Source organism: Pongo pygmaeus, chromosome 15, assembly GCF_028885625.2.
Source record: "Pongo pygmaeus isolate AG05252 chromosome 15, NHGRI_mPonPyg2-v2.0_pri, whole genome shotgun sequence".
Lineage (NCBI taxonomy): Eukaryota > Metazoa > Chordata > Mammalia > Primates > Hominidae > Pongo > Pongo pygmaeus.
The window spans coordinates 74,047,117-74,065,394 of record NC_072388.2 but is presented as its reverse complement, the minus strand read 5'-3'; the positions used below and the strand labels follow the sequence as shown (position 1 = coordinate 74,065,394).

Here is an 18,278-nt window from a genome sequence, read left to right as displayed (position 1 = left end):
TTGGGAGGCCGAGGCAGGTGGATCACGAGGTCAAGAGATCGAGACCATCCTGGCCAACATAGTGAAACCCCATCTCTACTAAAAATACAAAATATTAGCTGGGTGTGGTGGTGCACGCCTGTAGTCCCAGCTACTTAGGAGGCTGAGGCAGGAGAATCACTTGAACCCGGGAGGCAGAGGTTGCAGTGAGCCAAATCACACCACTGCACTCTAGCCTGGCAACAGAGCGAGACTCCATCTCAAAAAAAAAAAAAAAAAAAAAAGATCTGGAAAGCTCTGGTGGTGTATCCCATTTTAAAGCAAAGCATAATCTAAGACTGATAAGAAAAAAACAATAATGACATCTTTGCTGGTGTGACAGATGCCTCTAGTTATTAGATACTCTTAAGAGTTTTCTTAGGGGTCTAACTTGAGAGCAGAAGACAGTTAATTTCTTTCTCACATCCTTCATTCCTCAGCATACAGGGAATTCCTTGGAGATTTCTTTTGATAACTGGCTGTGTCATTCTAAAAGAAAAAAAATACATAAAAAATTCAGTGCAGTTTTCTCACATCTGAGCGCTGATATTAAACCTTAAAGTTGTTGTAGGATTTATATGAACCAGAATTCTCTAATTGTGTATTTTGAATTATTACTTTAATGCTATAATAACACATGCTCACATTCCTATGTACTGTCAAAGGTTTGATGAATTTAGTGGTTTTTCTTCTAAAACCAGGTTTGACCTAATATGACTCTCACATTTATTGTATTAACAATAGTTTACTTCTTAGACATGAGTGGAAGTGCAAAGTAAAGTGCTTTACTAAAGTCAAAAATCAGCTGGGCATGGTGGCTCACACTTGTAGTCCCAACACTTTGGGAGGCCAAGGCGGACAGATTGCTTGAGCTTAGGAGTCCGAGACCAGCCTGGGCAACATGGCAAAACCCCATCTCTAGAAAAAGTACAAAAATTAGCTGGGTGTGGCGGTGCATGACTGTGGTCCCAGCTACTTGGGATGCTGAGGCAAGAGGATTGCCTGAGCCCAGGAGGTTGAGCCTGCAGTGAGCCAAGACTGTGCCACTGCGCTCCAGCCTGGGCAACAGAGTAAAACCCTGTCTCAAAAAAAAAGTAAAAAATCTTGAGACAATAGCATATCTTACTTTATAGCCTACGGTTATTATATTACTTCTAAGATTTTAGTCAAAATTAAAGTATCAAAAAAGGTCTGAAATGGAAAGATATAGTCTATAGGGAAAGCAAGAAGCCCAAATTTTAAAATATGTTAGGATGATTGATAGGAGAGAATTTAAATCTGGTGAAACTTTAAAAAAGACTCCTCTGTTGCCTTCTTTATGTTCTTGACTGAAGCGATGTTTTCAGAGAGCTGAAAATACTCCATTCTTTTCCAGATTGCAAAAGTTGAGAAGCTCAAACCATTAGAGGTAGAGCTGAGACGCCTAGAAGACCTTTCAGAATCTATTGTTAATGATTTTGCCTACATGAAGAAGAGAGAAGAGGAGATGCGTGATACCAACGGTGAGGGGGAAGGCAACTCTTACTTCTTAAGTGACCCATAAATGAGACAGTCTCCAAACTTTCAATTCTGGTGTACCCTTTTCTCTGTTTTGCCAGGGTGGGTATATGGAGGGGAAATTGCTTGCTTCGCAGTTGTTGCTGCTAAAGGTAAATGAGCCTTGTTAGATTTTCAAGAGAGTAGAAACTCCTACTGTGATAGGCAGGTGACAGCATCCTCAGTTAGTCTATACCCACATCAAACTGATAGCACCAATCTTTGTAATTTTCAACATTTATATATAGGATAATGAACTTTTATTTTTATTTATTTACTTATTTTTGAGATGGAGTCTGTCTCGCTCTATTGCTCAGGCTGGAGTACGGTGGTGCGATCTCGGCTCACTGCAACCTCTGCCTCCTGGGTTCAAGCGATTCTCCTGCCTCAGCCTCCCAAGTAGCTGGGACCATAGGCGCATGCCACCATGCCTGGCTAATTTTTCGTATTTTTAGTAGAGACAGAGTTAGCCAGGATGGTCTCGATCTCCTGACTTCATGATCTGCCTGCCTCAGCCTCCCAGAGTGCTGGGATTACAGGCTGGGATTACACCATGCCCAGCCAGGATAATGAACTTTAAAAAAAAATTATCTGAAATCCTACTATTAGACCTAGGGACAGAGTGAAGTTAATTAATTGCCTTTACCTGCCTCCCCTGCCATTGTTTAGCCAGGTGAGGAGGCTCACTTCATTATGTTTACAATGCTTTTGTTTTTTTTTAGAGTCAACAAACACTCGGGTCCTATACTTCAGCATCTTTTCAATGTTCTGTCTCATTGGACTAGCTACCTGGCAGGTCTTCTACCTGCGACGCTTCTTCAAGGCCAAGAAATTGATTGAGTAATGAATGAGGCCTATTCTCCTCCCACCTTGTACCTCAGCCAGCAAAACATCGCTGGGACGTGCCTGGCCTAAGGCATCCTACCAACAGCACCATCAAGGCACGTTGGAGCTTTCTTGCCAGAACTGATCTCTTTTGGTGTGGGAGGACATGGGGTACCACCTACACCCAACAAGTCAATGAGGGACTTCTTTTTAATTTGGTAGGATTTTGACTGGTTTTGCAACAATAGGTCTATTATTAGAGTCACCTATGACAAAAAAATAGGGGTTACCTAGATAATGCCAAAGTCAGCATTTGTCCTGGGTTCCCTTGTGTGATCTGTTTGGACTATGTTTTCTTTTCTTCTCCCACTTGCTCAGCAGCTTGGGCTTCCATTCTAGTTCTTTTACCAAGATTTTTGTGTGACCATGTTGACTTCATTCGGATTGCCCTCTTTCAATTTCCTTGTGAAAACACCCTTAACTTTCTCTTTACCCTTAGCTGAAATGTTTACGTAGCTTCTGGTGATATCTTTTCATGATTTTTTGTCTCTTAAAATGGTGATGGATGTGACACCTCATAAAAGTGAGCTTTGAACTGTAGATAACTCTTAAAGAAAATGTCATTTTAGACAATTAAAATATTTGTGCTCAACTGCTTGAACTTTTTTCGTGTATGTGTATTTAATTCTATGCAATATTATGACGTGTAGATTCATGTGACCACCATCACAAGAAACAGAACAGTTCTGTCACATGGACCCCTTGCACTGCCCTTTTACAGCCACAGCCACATCTCTTTCTTATACCCTCACCCCAACCTGTGGCTACCACTGTTCTGTCCTCCATCTCTGTAATTTTGTCATTTCAAGAATGTTGTATGAATGGAATCATACAGAATGTAATCTTACGAGGCTGACCTTTTTTCATTCAGCATAATTCCCTTGAAATCCATCCAAGTTGTTGCATGTATGAATAGTTTCTTCCTTTTTTTCTTTTAAAAATGTTTTATATATTTAGGGGGTATAAGTACAGATTTCTTACATGCATATATTGCATCGTGGTGAAGTCTGGGCAGTTCCTTTTGACTGCTGAGTAGTATTCCATGGTATGGATGTACCACAGTTTGCTTAACCATTCACCCACTAAAGGACATAAGAGTTGTTTTCAGTTTTTTGCCCTAATAAAGCTGCTGTGAACATTCATGTACAGGTTTTTACGTGAACATACATTTTCATTTTCTGAGATAAATGCTCAAAAGGGCAACTGTTGGGTTGTATGGTAAACACGTATATTTTTGTAAGAAACTACCCTACTCTTTTTCCAGAGTGGCTCTACTTTTTACATACAGCCACTCATACAATTCACACAGCAATGTATGATTGATCCAGTTTCTTCACATCCTCACCAGCGTTTGGTATTACTACTATTTTTTATCTTAACCATTCACATAGATGTGTGTAATGATACCACATGTGGTTTTAATTTGCATTTCCAATGGCTAATGATGTTGAGTATCTTTTTGTATGCTAATTTGCCATCTATATATCCTCTTCGGTGAAATGTCTGTTCATGTCTTTTGTCTATTTTCTATTTAGGTCATTTGTTCTTTTTACTATTGAGTTTTGAGAGTTTTTTTTATATATCCTAGATAAAATTCCTCTGTTAGATATGTGGTTGCTTGAATTTTTAACATAACTTCTACCAAGGAAAAAATAAGTAAAATTTCCAACTCTTGCATGGCCAGTCACTTACTTAATTCCTGTCCTTCAGTGTTCCATCTAGAGAATTAAGAGATATGATGTATAAAATAGACATCGAGGGCCATTAAGAGAGAAAACACTTAAAAATACATGTTATGAAAGCAAAGCCAATAATCACTGTAGGAGTATGAGGTGCCTAAGGGCCAAAACTAATGTAAATAAGAGAAAATGTGGATATAAATGACCATGTTTATAAACACTTATGAAAAATGCTGTGACTTGAAATCTTTCCCACATCTCCCAAGAAAGTGTAGGAGTTTATCCTTTCTGTAATCTCTTTTTAACCCTGCTGACTATTACAGGGCTTGTTTAATCACAGTGGCAAGAATTACATGTATCTTACAGTAAAGAAACAGAATACTGGAATTGTTAGAGAACCCTGATGTGTTGACCTGGATAAAGTACAAAGGTGGAAGAGGGAATGAGTTATGCTGTTAAAATCTTCAGGCTATTCTGTTAATGTTCCTGCTACTATGAACCCAAACTTTTTTTTTTCCCCCTTTTGACTCCTTGTGTCTTCCTCTCCTGTGGCATAAAAGTAGTTCTGTCGTTAACTTGTACAACATTGCCATCTGCTGTTGAGAATTGGTAGGTACTGCTTCTGAGAACCTGGCTGCAGATCCTTAGCATAGGCAGCAAATGTTGAGAAAGTCTATCTGTAGCATTACATATACTAAGTTACAGAGGATGCATCCAAGTAGAGAAAATAATATGTGGGTTAAGATACATCCTTAAACTTTTTTTTTTTTTGGGACGGAGTCTTGCTGCAACACCCAGGCTGGAGTGCAATGGCGCTATCTCAGCTCACTGCAACCTTCACCTCCTGGGTTCAAGCAATTCTCCTGCCTCAGCCTCCTGAGTAGCTGGGAGTATAGGTGCACACCACCACGCCTGGCTAATTTTTGTATTTGTATAGAGGCAGAGTTTCACCATATTGGCCAGGTTGGTCTCGAACTCCTGACCTCAAGTGATCTGCCTGCTTCAGCCTCCCAAAGTGCTAGGATTACACACGTGAGCCACCACGCCCAGCCTCCATCTTTAAACTTTTAAATGTGAAATTTCTATCACGTACCATTAGCCTAACAAGATTCTCTTTCCTATTTCTGACTGGTGCCTTTCCCCTTTTTAGGAGCAATGAAAGCTACTCTGTTAGTTATGTTCTTCTGATGTGACAAAATGTCAAGAAGATGGAGAAGAGAATATTTTATTTCGTTGATGCTTTTGTTCCCAAGTGTGACCCTAAACTTAAGCTTTGTAGGAGTTGACATTCTTTCATGTCCCTTCCCTTTACTCATGCCAAAACTATCAACTGGGACATTTTGTGCTTTTGGTTTAAAAGTTAATTGATATCATACTTTGGTTTTATCTAAAAAGTAAAAGTATTTGCCTTTGACAAAAGACTGATACAAGAGCAAATAAGCTTTAAAATCAGGGGTGTTATGTGCTTTCCTCCATTTTTGAGCATATTATCCAAAATGGTCTGTACAATATAAATGAGAATGATGCAGTTTAAGTAAGCCTTGTTATACCATTGTCATGGACCCCTGTCATAAAGCCATTTATCGGTTTGTTTGGGAAAGAGGCATATGGGATTTATACAGATTCACTTGTAAATGTTGGATTGGGGATTTTTGTGTAAATTTTCTCAAATAAAGGCTAGCAGAAACCATTTTAGGTGTATGTTCTGTTACTCTTGAGTACTTCTATGTCTGGATTGGTGATAATTCTTCCGTATTTCTCTATTTTAAATTATGGCAAATTATACCTGATGAATTAGAGAAAAAATATTGTTATTCTTCAGTTACTGCAGATCGACAGTTTATATGACCTAGTAAAAGAGTATCATATTTTTGTATGTAATATATGTAAATTTTATATATATGTAAATTATATATATATATATATATATATATATATATATATATATAAAAGAATCCTTAATTATGCATCCTCAGACTAAATATGGTTCTGTAAGCTAGGCATTTTATTCTCTTTATCTTCTCTCTTTTGGAAACTGTTACTATTAGGTTCACGCAAAAGTAATTGCGGTTTTTGCAATTAAAATTGCAACTACATAGAATCACTCCTACAGAGAGCCATCTCCCTTGCCTTTCATTCCTAAAAGACCCCCCCCAATATACGAACCCTCAGGACTCACTTTTTAGGCCTATCATATCCAATGCAAAACCCCACTCCAGGAGGTAAACGTCTTTTCTCCTCTCCTTTCACTTACAGTTGAACATTTTTCACAAAGCTACTTTCCAAGAGCCAATATGAAGTGCTTTGCACACTCACTGGCTGGCCTCTTATTTATCCTCTTATCTCCATTCTCCCTCAAATAAATTTTATTATGAATCCATAGTGTGTAAAGTAGTGGTTCCCATTATTTGGGTATAATTTTTTTTTCTTTTCTTTTTTTTTTTTTTTTTGGAGACAGAGTTTCACTCTTGTTGCCCAGGCTGGAGTACAATGGCATGATCTCGGCTCACCACAACCTCCGCCTTCCGGGTTCAAGCAATTCTCCTGCCTCAGCCTCCCGAGTAGCTGGGATTACAGGCATGTACCAGCATGCCCAGCTAATTTTGTATTTTTAGTAGAGATGGAGTTTCATCATGTTGGCCAGGCTGGTCTCGAACTCCCAACCTCGTGATCCACCCACCTCAGCCTCCCAAAGTGCTGGAATTACAGGCGAGAGCCACTGCGCCCGGCCCAATACATGCTTTATAAATCATTTATTCAGTCTGTTGCAGTGGTGTCTCATAAAATGTTGAGCTGCATGTATAATTTTAAATTTTCTAGTATCACAATAAAGAAGTAAAAAACAGGTAAAATTTGCCAATTCTCCAGCATCCCGAGTAGCTGAGATTACAGGCACACGCCACCACACCCAGGTAATTTTTGTATTTTTAGTAGAGACGGGATTTCACCATGTTGGCCAGGATGGTCTCGAACTCCTGACCTTGTGGTCTGTTCACCTTGGCCTCCCAAAGTGCTGGAATTATAGGCATGAGCCACTGTGCCCAGCCGAAAATTATTTTTAGTAGTATATTTAACCTAATATACCCAAAATATTATTTCAACATATAGTTAACATAAAAATGGTTAATGAGATGTTTTGCATTCCATTTTTCATATAAAATCTTGAAAATCCAGTGTGCATTTCAAGCTATACCACATCTATAGCTTAAAATTAGACTAGCCACAATTCAAGTGTTCAGTAGCTATATGTAGCTAATGGCTACTGTGGCAGACAGTGAAGGGTATAAACTTGGGTTGGTCTTTGGTAGATTCTTTCATCTTGACAGTAACTCTATGGCCCCTGCGAATTTGCCATTCACAAATCGGAAACTAATGCAAAATAGCATTCTAACCATTCACTTGTTAAAGTAAAATGTGGAAATAGTTTGGTTTCAACCAAAGGTGCTTTAAAATTTTACACCTTGGCCAGGTGCAGTGGCTCACACCTGTAATCCCAACACTTTAGCAGGCCAATCACTTGAGGTCAGGAGTTCGAGACCAGCCTGGCCAACATGGCAGAATGCCCTCTCTACTAAAAATACAAAAATTAGCTGGGTGTGGTGGCGGATGCTTGTAATCCCAGCTACTCAGGAGACTGAGGCATAAGAATCACTTGAACTTGGGAGGTGAAGGTTGCAGTGAGCTGAGATCATGCCACTGCACTCCAGTCTGGGTGACAGAGTGAGACTGTCTCCAAAAAAAAAAAAAAAAGTTATACCATTAGAATAAATGTTGACTATTTTTGAACTTATAAATACTCAAAGGTAAGACAATTAGTTTCAGTTATACCCAATATAATGAAGAATTCAGCAGGAATGTCTCTGCTCTATAACAGGACATGTTTCTTCTAGGCTTGTAGTATCTATGCATTATCATTAGAACAATTCAGTTTCAGGCCAACCAAGTTATAGAAAACTAGTTCCTCGTTGCAAAGGTGCCAGAAAAAAATGAATTTTTAAGCTTAGGCTGAAATCTATTCAGCCTCTTTGAAAGTCAGCATTCTCAATTTTAAGTAATTGTTTTTTTCCCATTCAACTGAGAAACAATTTATTGAGCATCTTTTCTGTTTAACAGAGTTAACCGAGAATAACAGAATTAACAGTTAATAGAATTAACAGATTTAAGCCAAACTAAACTCTGGAGTGTATCTAGATAAACAAGAGGCAATACCTATCCTCAAAGTGCCTTCTAATTAATAGGAGGATGTAGATGGAATGGCCTCTACCTGGAATGATCTCTCTACTTTGTTTAGACTTAACATTTTGTATATTCCTGCACTCACACAGCAAGTTTGGCTTGGACAGATGCCACTCCTAAATGCCTCTCTAGAATCTTGCACTTTAATAGCCCTTATAGAAACTGTTTTAATTGCCTGGTAGTTTTCTGTTACATGTAAGCTCCCTTAAAGTAGGAACTTTTCACAAATCGATATGACACAATTTATTTTTATGTATTTATTTGAGACACGTTCTCACTCTGTTGCCGAGGCTTGAGTGCAGTGGCATGATATTGGCTCACCGCAACCTCCGCCTCCCCAGTTCAAGCAATTCTAGTGCCTCAGCGTCCCAAGTAGCTGGAATTACAGGTGTGTGCACACCCGGCTAATTTTTGTATTTTTAGTGGACACAGGGTTTCACCATGTTGGCCAGGCTGAACTCGAACTCCAGGCTTCAAGTGATCGGCCCACCTCGGCCTCCCAAAGTGCTGGGATTACAGGTGTGAGCCACCACACCCGGCTAGGCACATGGCTTTCTCTTAGCCCCATCACATCCTGCTTTTTCAGCTTGCTGGGTTCAACTTCCCAGCTCCCTCTTACTAGGTCTGTCACATTAAGCAGGTTACTTAGGTACCTCTGTTTCTGTAAAATGGGAATGTTAGGATAATACATAATACATAGGATAATACATAATAATGTGGGATAATACGTAAAAAACCTTTAGCATAGTACCCAGAACATAACACTCAATAAATGTTAGCTGTTATGTCTGTGATGTAGACCATATTCTTACAACAAAACAAGCTTGGAGATGAGAAGTTGCCCAAGGTCACATAATTGTCCAAGGTCACATAACTGATGGAACACCTACTGTTCACCGTATTGCTGTTTTCCTACTTGACGGTAGGGAGAAGGTTATTGCAGATTTACTGTTCCCAAACAGTGTGTGGCACCGAGTGCCCAAAGAATGTTTCATGAGATCATATGGTCAAATATCTGGAAAAACACATAGAATAAATTGAATCTGGAAAAAGAGACGGGGGAGAAGGAAAGTGTCAGGAGAGTTGACTTAAAATATTTTTGGAGTTGTGTAGAAAAGGGAGGGACTTAGGATGGCCCTGGGAGAAAGAACTTGGCCCAGGGACCGAGATGACCGGAGGCAGACATTTAGGCTGTCTATATTATTATTTTTTTTTTTTTTTTGAGACGAAGTCTCGCTCTGTCATCCAGGCTGGAGTGTAGTGGCGCGATCTCGGCTCACTGCAACCTCCTCCTTCCGGGTTCAAGCGATTCACCTGCCTCAGCCTCTCGAGTAGCTGGGATTACAGGTGCCTGCCACCACGGCTGGCTAATTTTTGTACTTTATAGAGACGGGGTTTCACCAGTTGGCCAGGCTGGTCTCAAACGCCTGACCTCAGGTGATCCGCCCGCCTCAGCTTCCTAATATGCTGAGATTACAGGCGTGAGCCACCTTGCCCGGCCATATTATCTTTACTATACTATCTCTCTAAAAAAGAATGCTGTCCAACGTTGGAATGGGGAAGAAGGTGTACACTGGGAATGCTTCCCCAATCACCCTCTTGTCACAGACCTGACGTCAAGATGAGACTGGACGACCTCTGGACTTCGAAGTTGTATGAGTCCGGACCGGGGAGGCAGAGGGAGGGTCAACAGACCTGAGAGGCCATACCGTCAGTGATGCCCTTGTTCCCGTGGGAGCCCTTCGGTTCCACGCGGTTCCCACCACGCGCCCGCTAACCCCAGCCGGAGGCCTCACTTTGCAGGCCTTCCCCGAAAGCGGGAAGCCTTGGCCGCTAGACTAGCCAAGCGGGCAAGCAAAGGCGGAGGAAACTCAGCCAGGCCGGAAACACAGAGAACTGTTTCCGGGTCGGGGGGCAGGAGCCACCATGGAGCTTCGCGGGGTTGCTGGGCTGACGGATCTGCTGGCCAGCATCTGAAGCGAGCGGGACGCAGCGCGGCCAGCGCCTCCGGGCATACGCAGGCTGGTCCCCAAGGCCCGCGGCCGCCACCATGTCGGTGCTGGGCGAGTACGAGCGACACTGCGATTCCATCAACTCGGACTTTGGGAGCGAGTCCGGGGGTTGCGGGGACTCGAGTCCGGGGCCTAGCGCCAGTCAGGGGCCGCGAGCTGGCGGCGGCGCGGCGGAGCAGGAGGAGCTGCACTACATCCCCATCCGCGTCCTGGGCCGCGGCGCCTTCGGGGAAGCCACGCTGTACCGCCGCACCGAGGTAGCGGCCCTAGGCACCGGCCGCCCTGTCTGGCGCTGTCGGGTCGCCCCGAGTCCCTCTTTCTCGGCCCCGCTTTCCCAGCGTCGTGAGCTTAGTGCTTTAGGCGCCAACAGGGTATATGTCTTAGGGTCTTCACCACTCTTCCCATTCACCGGCACTAGAAATTGGCTAGATCATTGGTTTGACTAGTCATTTTTGATTGTCGTAAGTCACCTAACCGTCTCTTGAGCTTTAGTTTCCCCATCTGTAAAATGGGCTTACTGATAATACCTTGAAATCATCTTTTTCTTTTTTTTTTTTTTTAAGATTATCTTGAGAATCAAACGAAGGCTCTTGTTCTGTAAATTAAACTGGTATATGAATGTGAAGTATTGCCAAAACTTCCTTCCTCTCATGCTGTATATATAGTTCTCCAAGGTCGGGGTGAGGAGGAGGGGCATAGCTTCAAAATCCCCACACCCGTGGCAACTCCGTTATTTTTGTCATTATCTTTAAGTTCAGCAGGTGATCACTCAATTGGAAGCTTTTCTTGAAGCTTATTGGGAAGATCTTTGTGTGATGGTTCTTTATCAGTGTTTATCCTGCAGGGTTTATGCATGGGAAATACTTTGTTGGTATATTCTAAGCCATTAGTTCTTAATTTGGGGGGTACAAGGACCCCTTTGAGAACCTAACATAAGCAAAGTAATCCTACCCCCTCCATCAACACATCTGCACATATGCACATCCTTTGGAGAGATCCATGGATCACGGAATCCCAAGTTAATATATACTAGTGTAAAACCCTGCAGTGATTATTCTACTTCCAAAAACTAACGATACACTGGATTTGATAATAAAATCTTACTTTAGGGTAAACATTTACTGAGAACTTGCTGGGGTTGCTGAAGGTGATTCATCCATCAGAAATCCATCTGCAGTTGTGGTGTGTGTTCCAAGCCAGCATACTTTTAAGGCTGAAAGATGGAGAAGGAGAGAAGTGGTTGCAAGAGAATATTTTTAAGTGTTCTTTTTTATCCTGATGCCACGTTAATGTATGATGTTAGAGTTAGTTATTCTTAGTAGTCTGTTTTCTTTTATGCACTCAAAATGAGAAAGAGGAGATAAGGATTGTTATTTCTATATTTTAGTTAGAGAAACTAAAACAGTATACTTAAGTGACTTGCTCACTTAAGTTATAAGTAAATCTTGGACTAGAACTAAAGTCTCACATCTTGCCCATTGCCTTTTTATTATTATCCTGTTGAACTTGATTACTGGGTTGGTTTTGAGTTAAATTTGATTATACTTCCCAAAAATTGAATAGCGTTATCCATATCACCAAATATTTATTAGATCTGTGAATTTATAAAAGTTCAGAAGCACTCTTTTTCTCTAGAAGCTTATATTTCAGTAGGAAAATAAGTTGACCATTGTTAGTAAACAAATAGCATTAAGTTGCATATGTAGAGATATGAAAAGAATGGACAAATATCATTTCAGTGTATGGGGTCTAAAAATTAAAGACATGGTTACAGTAAAAGGTTCATCAGAGTCTTTTCAAAAACACTGTAAAGGCTTGGCAGAGGCATTCAAAAGGATAGGGAGGGTTACATAGGTGGAGATGCTCCTGGGCTAGGAAGCAGTGTCAGCAAAGAATGAGGCGAGGCACAGCGGCTCATGTCTGTAATCCCAACACCTGGGAGGCCAAGGTGGTCGGGTCGCTTGAGGCCAGGAGTTCTAGACCAGCCTGGGCAACACAGTGATACCCCATCTCTTAAAAAAAAAAAAAAATTTAGCTGAGTGTGGCAGTGCGTACCTGTAGTCCCAGCTACTGGGGAAGCTGAGGTGGGAGGACTGCTTCAGCCCAGGAGTTCAAAGCTGAAATGAGCTATGACTGCACTCTAGTTTGGGCAACAGAGTGAGACCCTATCTCTTAAAAAAAAAAAAAGATAGTAGACCTCAGGAGCCACAGGATACATCAAAGTGTGAGAGGAGATTTTAGAGTTGCAAAAGGGGGCATGACTTATTCTTATCCAGAAAGGGTAAGTGAAAATCACTAGGGAAGTCTACATTTATAAAACTAGAGGCAAGTTTAGTATTTTCATTTTAGAAGCTGTGACCAGCTGTAGATAATTGCTCCCCAGTTCTCTGCTTCTCCAGTATTCTTGCCCTGCTATAATCACCATCATGATTAGCAGTCTGTCATAGTATCCTCAATAGAATCTTTTTGAGATCTATCCCCAGCCCATATTTTTACCTGGAACTGACATCATGCAAATTAAGTGTGACAACAACATCTTAATGCTTTACTTCCCCTGTCCTGCAATAAATTACAATGCTAAATTGTACACATAACATTTAAAGTCTGTTAAAAGGAAAAAATAAGAGGAGTCAGTCTCTGCCCCTCTAGGAAGTTTTCCTTGTAGGCTTACAGATCTAGGTGTGGATTCATTTGCTGCCAGGCAAGAGGAAAAGCACGATACCTCTGTTACTGTGTTTAGGATGACTCACTGGTTGTGTGGAAGGAAGTCGATTTGACCCGGCTGTCTGAGAAGGAACGTCGTGATGCCTTGAATGAGATTGTTATTCTGGCACTGCTGCAGCATGACAACATTATTGCCTACTACAATCACTTCATGGACAATACCACCCTGCTGATTGAGCTGGAATATTGTAATGGTAAGATAGAGTTCAGTGGGACTTTCTCCAGCAAGACTTTCTTAGACTCATAATTACCTTGAGGAGAAGAATATAAGAAGAGACATATACAGTGATAAAAACTTTAAATGAATTTCTAGAGTTTAAGAGAAACTTTTCAGGCCTTGGAGAATTTTTGAAGTGGTGTACGAAATAAGGAGAGGGATTCTCCCCTGCATACCCAAATTTTCTCTTGTGATTACAGTTCCATTTTCAAACTATCTTTTCTTCGGTTGGATTTTACATTTATTTTTCAAGGTTTTTCTTTATGAAATGACATTAGTTAACCAGAGTGTGGCTTGGCAGCACTTGATCCAGTATTTAATAAGATCTTATAGGTGATATTTATCTATATTGTCTTCAGCTAAAGCTATCCTATTGAAAAGTGGTCCAAAGATCATAACTGAGTGAAAGTGATATACGGTAAAGCATGGCTCTATTTATCTGGTCCCAGATTTCTTCAGATCATTTTGCTTGTAAGATAGCAATATAGCCTAGTTGTTAAGAAAATAGACTCTAAAACCAAGTTTCTCTACTTTCTAGCTCTATAACCTTGGCAAGAAACTTAACTTCTCTGTGCCTCAATTTCTTCATTTTATTATTATTATTATTTTTTTTTTTTTTTTTTTGAGATGGAGTTTTACTCTTGTTGCCCAGGCTGGAGTGCAATGGCACCATCTTGGCTCACCACAACCTCCGCCTCCTGGATTCAAGCAATTCTCCTGCCTCAGCCTCCCAAGTAGCTGGGATTACAGGCATCCACCACCACGCCCAGCTAATTTTTGTATTTTTAGTAGAGACAGGGTTTTGCCACGTTGGCCAGGCTGGTCTCGAACTCCTGCCTCCCAAAGTGCTGGGATTACAGGCTTAAGCCACCATACCCAGCAGTTTCCTCATTTTAAAATGAGTTTGTTGGTCAGGGACAGTGCACACCTGTAATTCCAGCACTTTGGGAAGCCAAGAGAAGCAGATCACTGGAGCATTGGAGTTTGAGGAAAGCCTAGGCAACGCAGTGAAACCCTGTCACTACCAAAAATACAAAAAATTAGCTGGGTGGTGTGCACCTGTGGTCACAGCTACTTGGGAGGCTGAGGAGGGAGGATGGCTTGAGACTGGGAGGCAGAGGTTGCAGTGAGCTCAGACCACTGCACTCCAGCCTGGGCGTTGGAGCCAGACCCTGTCTCAAAAAAAAAAAAAAAAGCTGGGCGTGGTGGCTCATGCCTGTAATCCAAACACTTTGGACGGCTGAGGTGGGCGGATCACAAGGTTAGGAGATCGAGACCATCCTGGCCAACATGGTGAAACCCAGTCTCTATTAAAAATAACAAAAATTAGCTGCGCATGGTGGCGCGTACCTGTAATCCCAGCTACTCAGGAGGCTGAGGCAGGAGAATCGCTTGAACCAGGGAGTTGGAGGTTGCAGTGAGTGGAGATCATGCCACTGCAGCCTGGTGACAGAGCAAGACTCCATCTCAAAAAAAAAAAGTTTGTTGATAACAGTACCTACTTTCTAGGATTGTTGTATTACATGCATAGTGCTTGGTAGGTAGAAAGTGTTTGCTACATACTGTACTAGCTGTTAATCATCTTATTGCACAAGAGAACCTCCAAAGCCCTTTTCTGAACTGCATGCTAAAGAGGTCCCAGCATATTTGTCACTTATGACTTTCTTGTGTAAGCTCTTGTATATTATGATCATTGGTGATCAATGCCATATACAAGATTCTGTTAAAAATTTTCGAAGTAGCAGAAGCCCTAGGTAGTTAACTTCTTTTGTAATTAGGAAGAACTGGAACAAATGATACATTTATTGAAACTGAGTTATTAAGTTGCAGGGGAAAAGAAGTTGTAAAAACTTACCCAGGGCTAAAGTGTAAGTTATAGTTGCAGGTGGGATGTAAGATGAACCATGATTACTTGCACTCTGTATTACTTGGTAAAGGAAAGAGAGAAGTAAATTCACACTTATTCCACAGGAAGGAATTAGTAAAGAGAGTAATGATAGGAAACAGTCTAGGGGTAGACCCTAAATTTTGGGAAATTTTTCGGTGTGAAGTAGAAAATTTGTCAATATATACCCTATAAATACAAAACATTGCATCACAGGTGTAATCCAATTTTTTTCTTTTTTTCCTGAGATAGACTCTCACTGTCATCCAGCCTGGAGTGCAGTGGTGCAATCTCAGCTCACTGCAACCTCCGCCTCCCAGGCTCAGGCGATCCTCTCACACTCAGGCGATCCTCCCACCTTAGCCTCCTGATTAGCTGGGACCACAGGCACGTGCCCCAACAGCCGGCTAATTTTTTGTATTTTTGGTAGAGACAAGGGTTTTGCCGTGTTGCCCAGGCTGGTCTTGAATTCCCGAACCCAAACAATTCGCCCACCTCAGCCTCCCAAAGTGCTGGGATTATAGACGTGAGCCAATCTGCCCAGCCTAATCCAAATGTTATAGTAGTCACAACTGGGAGAGTTGTTACAAAAATATTGTAGAGTCCTTAAAGGAGAGTTCTAGAAAAGAAATCTGATTTTGAATATACTTCACTTGTTAGGAACAACAAGAATGGTCTTTACTCACGTCTTTTCTAAAAATGTCTTTTTTTTTAATTAAGCCTCTTGTGTTAGAGAGGGAGATCTTTGAAGAATATTTCTGATGTGGTCCTTGAGAGATGGGAAGAGTTTTGTGCCCATGTGAAAAGTCAAAAGAAGTAGTTGCCTATGGAGAGAAAGCAGAATCCTTCATTTTCTTGTGTCACCTAAAAAACCCTGTTACAGGAGCCAAGCTTTGATCTGTATTAAGCAATTCAAACCTGTGTCTTGTTTAATTGCAGGAGGGAACCTGTATGACAAAATCCTTCGTCAGAAGGACAAGTTGTTTGAGGAAGAGGTAATTCATATTTCTGTGGAAGGAAGTTAGAATTGTAGTGTTGTAATTCTTGCATTCTAGTTCTGTATTTACTCTTCCAATAGTGAAGAGTGTTTTTTTCCTTTTGTTCAGACTCCTTCCAGGCTCTGATATTCATGAGAAAGGAAACCTCTAACAAGGAAGCTGTCTATAGCTGCTTCCTAAACGTTTTACCTCCACATCATGATTCTCTGTGGGCTTTCTTTTCTGGTTCTATTACTGCATACTGGTATGCCCAGTTTTCTATAACTTTGCATTCTTCCTGAGTTTTTCCACATGTCTGCTTTACCATACTATATATTATAATGACATTGGAACTATTTTATGAGGAACCTGTTTTTTTGTGTTTTTTTACCCCTTCACTTTTCTTTGCCTACTCAACCTGCAAGGAAGAGATGTCAAGTCATGTTGAATCATAACTTCTGGTTGCAGCTTTCTTTGTTTTGTTTGTTTGTGTGTGTGTGTGTGTGTATTTACTTAAATGGAGCTTTTTGTTTCTAATCCAAATATTTATTTTTTCTCTGCAGATGGTGGTATGGTACCTATTTCAGATTGTTTCAGCAGTGAGCTGCATCCATAAAGCTGGAATCCTTCATAGGTAAGAAGTAAAAAAATTTATGGATGGATTCTTCTCTACCAATTCAGCCCCTACCCTGGATACCCCCCCAACAACGCTTTTATTTTCTTGGTTAAGCAACCAAGAGTTTTTCCATTGATATCATTAGGAAAGGAAAGTAATGAAGAATATTATTTTCACTCCCTGAGGTTAAACCATGTTTATGATCTAGGAAGAGTCTCCTCAGTAGCCAAGTACTACTTAGTCATTTTACAGACAAAAATTTTAGAGTTCAGTTTGTTAATTCATCAGTAAAGCCTAGAAGGGCACTATGAGGAGTAGTATTTGGTAAGAATTCACAGCAATAATAATTGGCAATTCTGTTTAATTCTATAATTGAGCTCTTTTAATTTAAATAAAAGCCTCTTCACTCTGTACAATTAATTGTACAAATTTACCAGATCTTTAAAAACAAGCACGTTTCCATTCATTTTTAGCTATAGAAGAGAAGCATCTCAATAACATTTTCACATCATTATGCCCTTCTTAAGTGAGTCATTGACTGGTGCCAGAGATTAATTATAATACACTAAGATTTCTTTTTTTATTGGTTTGTTCATTCAGTTAACATATATTTCTTGATAGCTATTAAATGGCTTCTGTTGCATGTTGTTATTTTCTTTTTAAAAGTAACAAAGTATATTGTTCTGGTTTATTCGCCTCTTTCAATAAAGGAAGCCATAGTGAACCAGGCACAGTTCATTTTGTTTTACATATGGTCAATTCATCTTTAGAAAAATAGCCTGTGATTTTATTTAGATGACTAAATGGCCTAATCATATCGTTGCAGGGACATGTAGGCCTCTTTTCTTGCCTTAACAGATTATTTGAAACTTTGACACCAACCAAGTTTGTTAAAGTTGCCTTGATATCACTTAATTCAAGGCATAAGTGATAGTTGAAGAGGTGTGGTATCTTATGGGAATTATGGTTAGTTACCTAGAGCACCATTTTCTTCATCTGACCCTCTCAACTTTTCCTAATAGCTTCAGTAGTATGGGAGATATTTCTATGCTGTGAAGCCCTAGAGGATGAAGTTAATTCTCTGCCTTCACTCCTTTAAAGTCCCCGCTTCAGTGTTAAATAGCATGTGAAAGTGATGACCACTGTGGGATGTCTAGGATATCCTAAATGAATGAGCAATGGTAACACTCTTTTTTTGTTTTATTTTGTTTTAGTTTTTGAGACAGGGTCTCACCCTGTTGCCCAGGCTGGAATGTAGTGGTGCAATCATGACTCACTGCAGCCTCAGCCTCCTGGGCTCAACTGATTCTCAGTGCTTTAGCCTCCCGAGAAGCTAGGACTACAAGTGCATGCCACCACTCCTGACTAATTTATTTTTTGTAGAGATGGGGTCTCACTATGTTGCCCAGGCTGGTGTAGAACTCCTGGCCTTAAGCAGTCCTCCTGCCTTGCCCTCCCAAATTGCTGAGATTACAGATGTGAGCCACTGCACC

General features: G+C 40.8%; 2 protein-coding genes and 1 long non-coding RNA gene across 5 annotated transcripts in view; 2 read left to right on the top strand and 1 right to left on the bottom strand.

The window, feature by feature from the left end:
- TMED10 (transmembrane p24 trafficking protein 10) overlaps window positions 1-5,808 on the top strand; it is a 46,125-nt gene extending 40,317 nt beyond the window's left edge. Inside the window, exons 4-6 of one of the 2 annotated variants that reach the window (XR_010123762.1) lie at window positions 1,394-1,520; window positions 2,277-4,677; window positions 4,791-5,808. Coding sequence is in view for 1 of the 2 variants with exons in the window: in XM_054448485.2 (XP_054304460.1) it covers window positions 1,394-1,520; window positions 2,277-2,398 (249 nt within the window). In the remaining variant the exon portion in view is untranslated. Of the gene's footprint in view, window positions 1-1,393; window positions 1,521-2,276 lie in introns of both variants that reach the window. The other variant, XM_054448485.2, reaches the window with a different exon arrangement.
- Window positions 346-10,088, bottom strand: LOC134738161 (uncharacterized). Its single transcript, XR_010123763.1, has 2 exons — window positions 9,965-10,088; window positions 346-507 (listed from the first exon to the last, which is right to left on the bottom strand). It is a non-coding gene; the product is annotated as an uncharacterized LOC134738161 (long non-coding RNA).
- A 132-nt stretch (window positions 10,089-10,220) lies between these two features.
- Window positions 10,221-18,278, top strand: part of NEK9 (NIMA related kinase 9) — a 44,862-nt gene continuing 36,804 nt past the window's right edge. For both annotated transcript variants that reach the window (XM_054448479.2, XM_054448478.2), the window contains exons 1-4: window positions 10,221-10,623; window positions 13,107-13,284; window positions 16,132-16,187; window positions 16,733-16,803. In XM_054448479.2, the coding sequence (XP_054304454.1) occupies window positions 10,405-10,623; window positions 13,107-13,284; window positions 16,132-16,187; window positions 16,733-16,803 (524 nt within the window). In that variant the 5' untranslated portion in view covers window positions 10,221-10,404. The remainder of the gene's footprint in view (window positions 10,624-13,106; window positions 13,285-16,131; window positions 16,188-16,732; window positions 16,804-18,278) is intronic.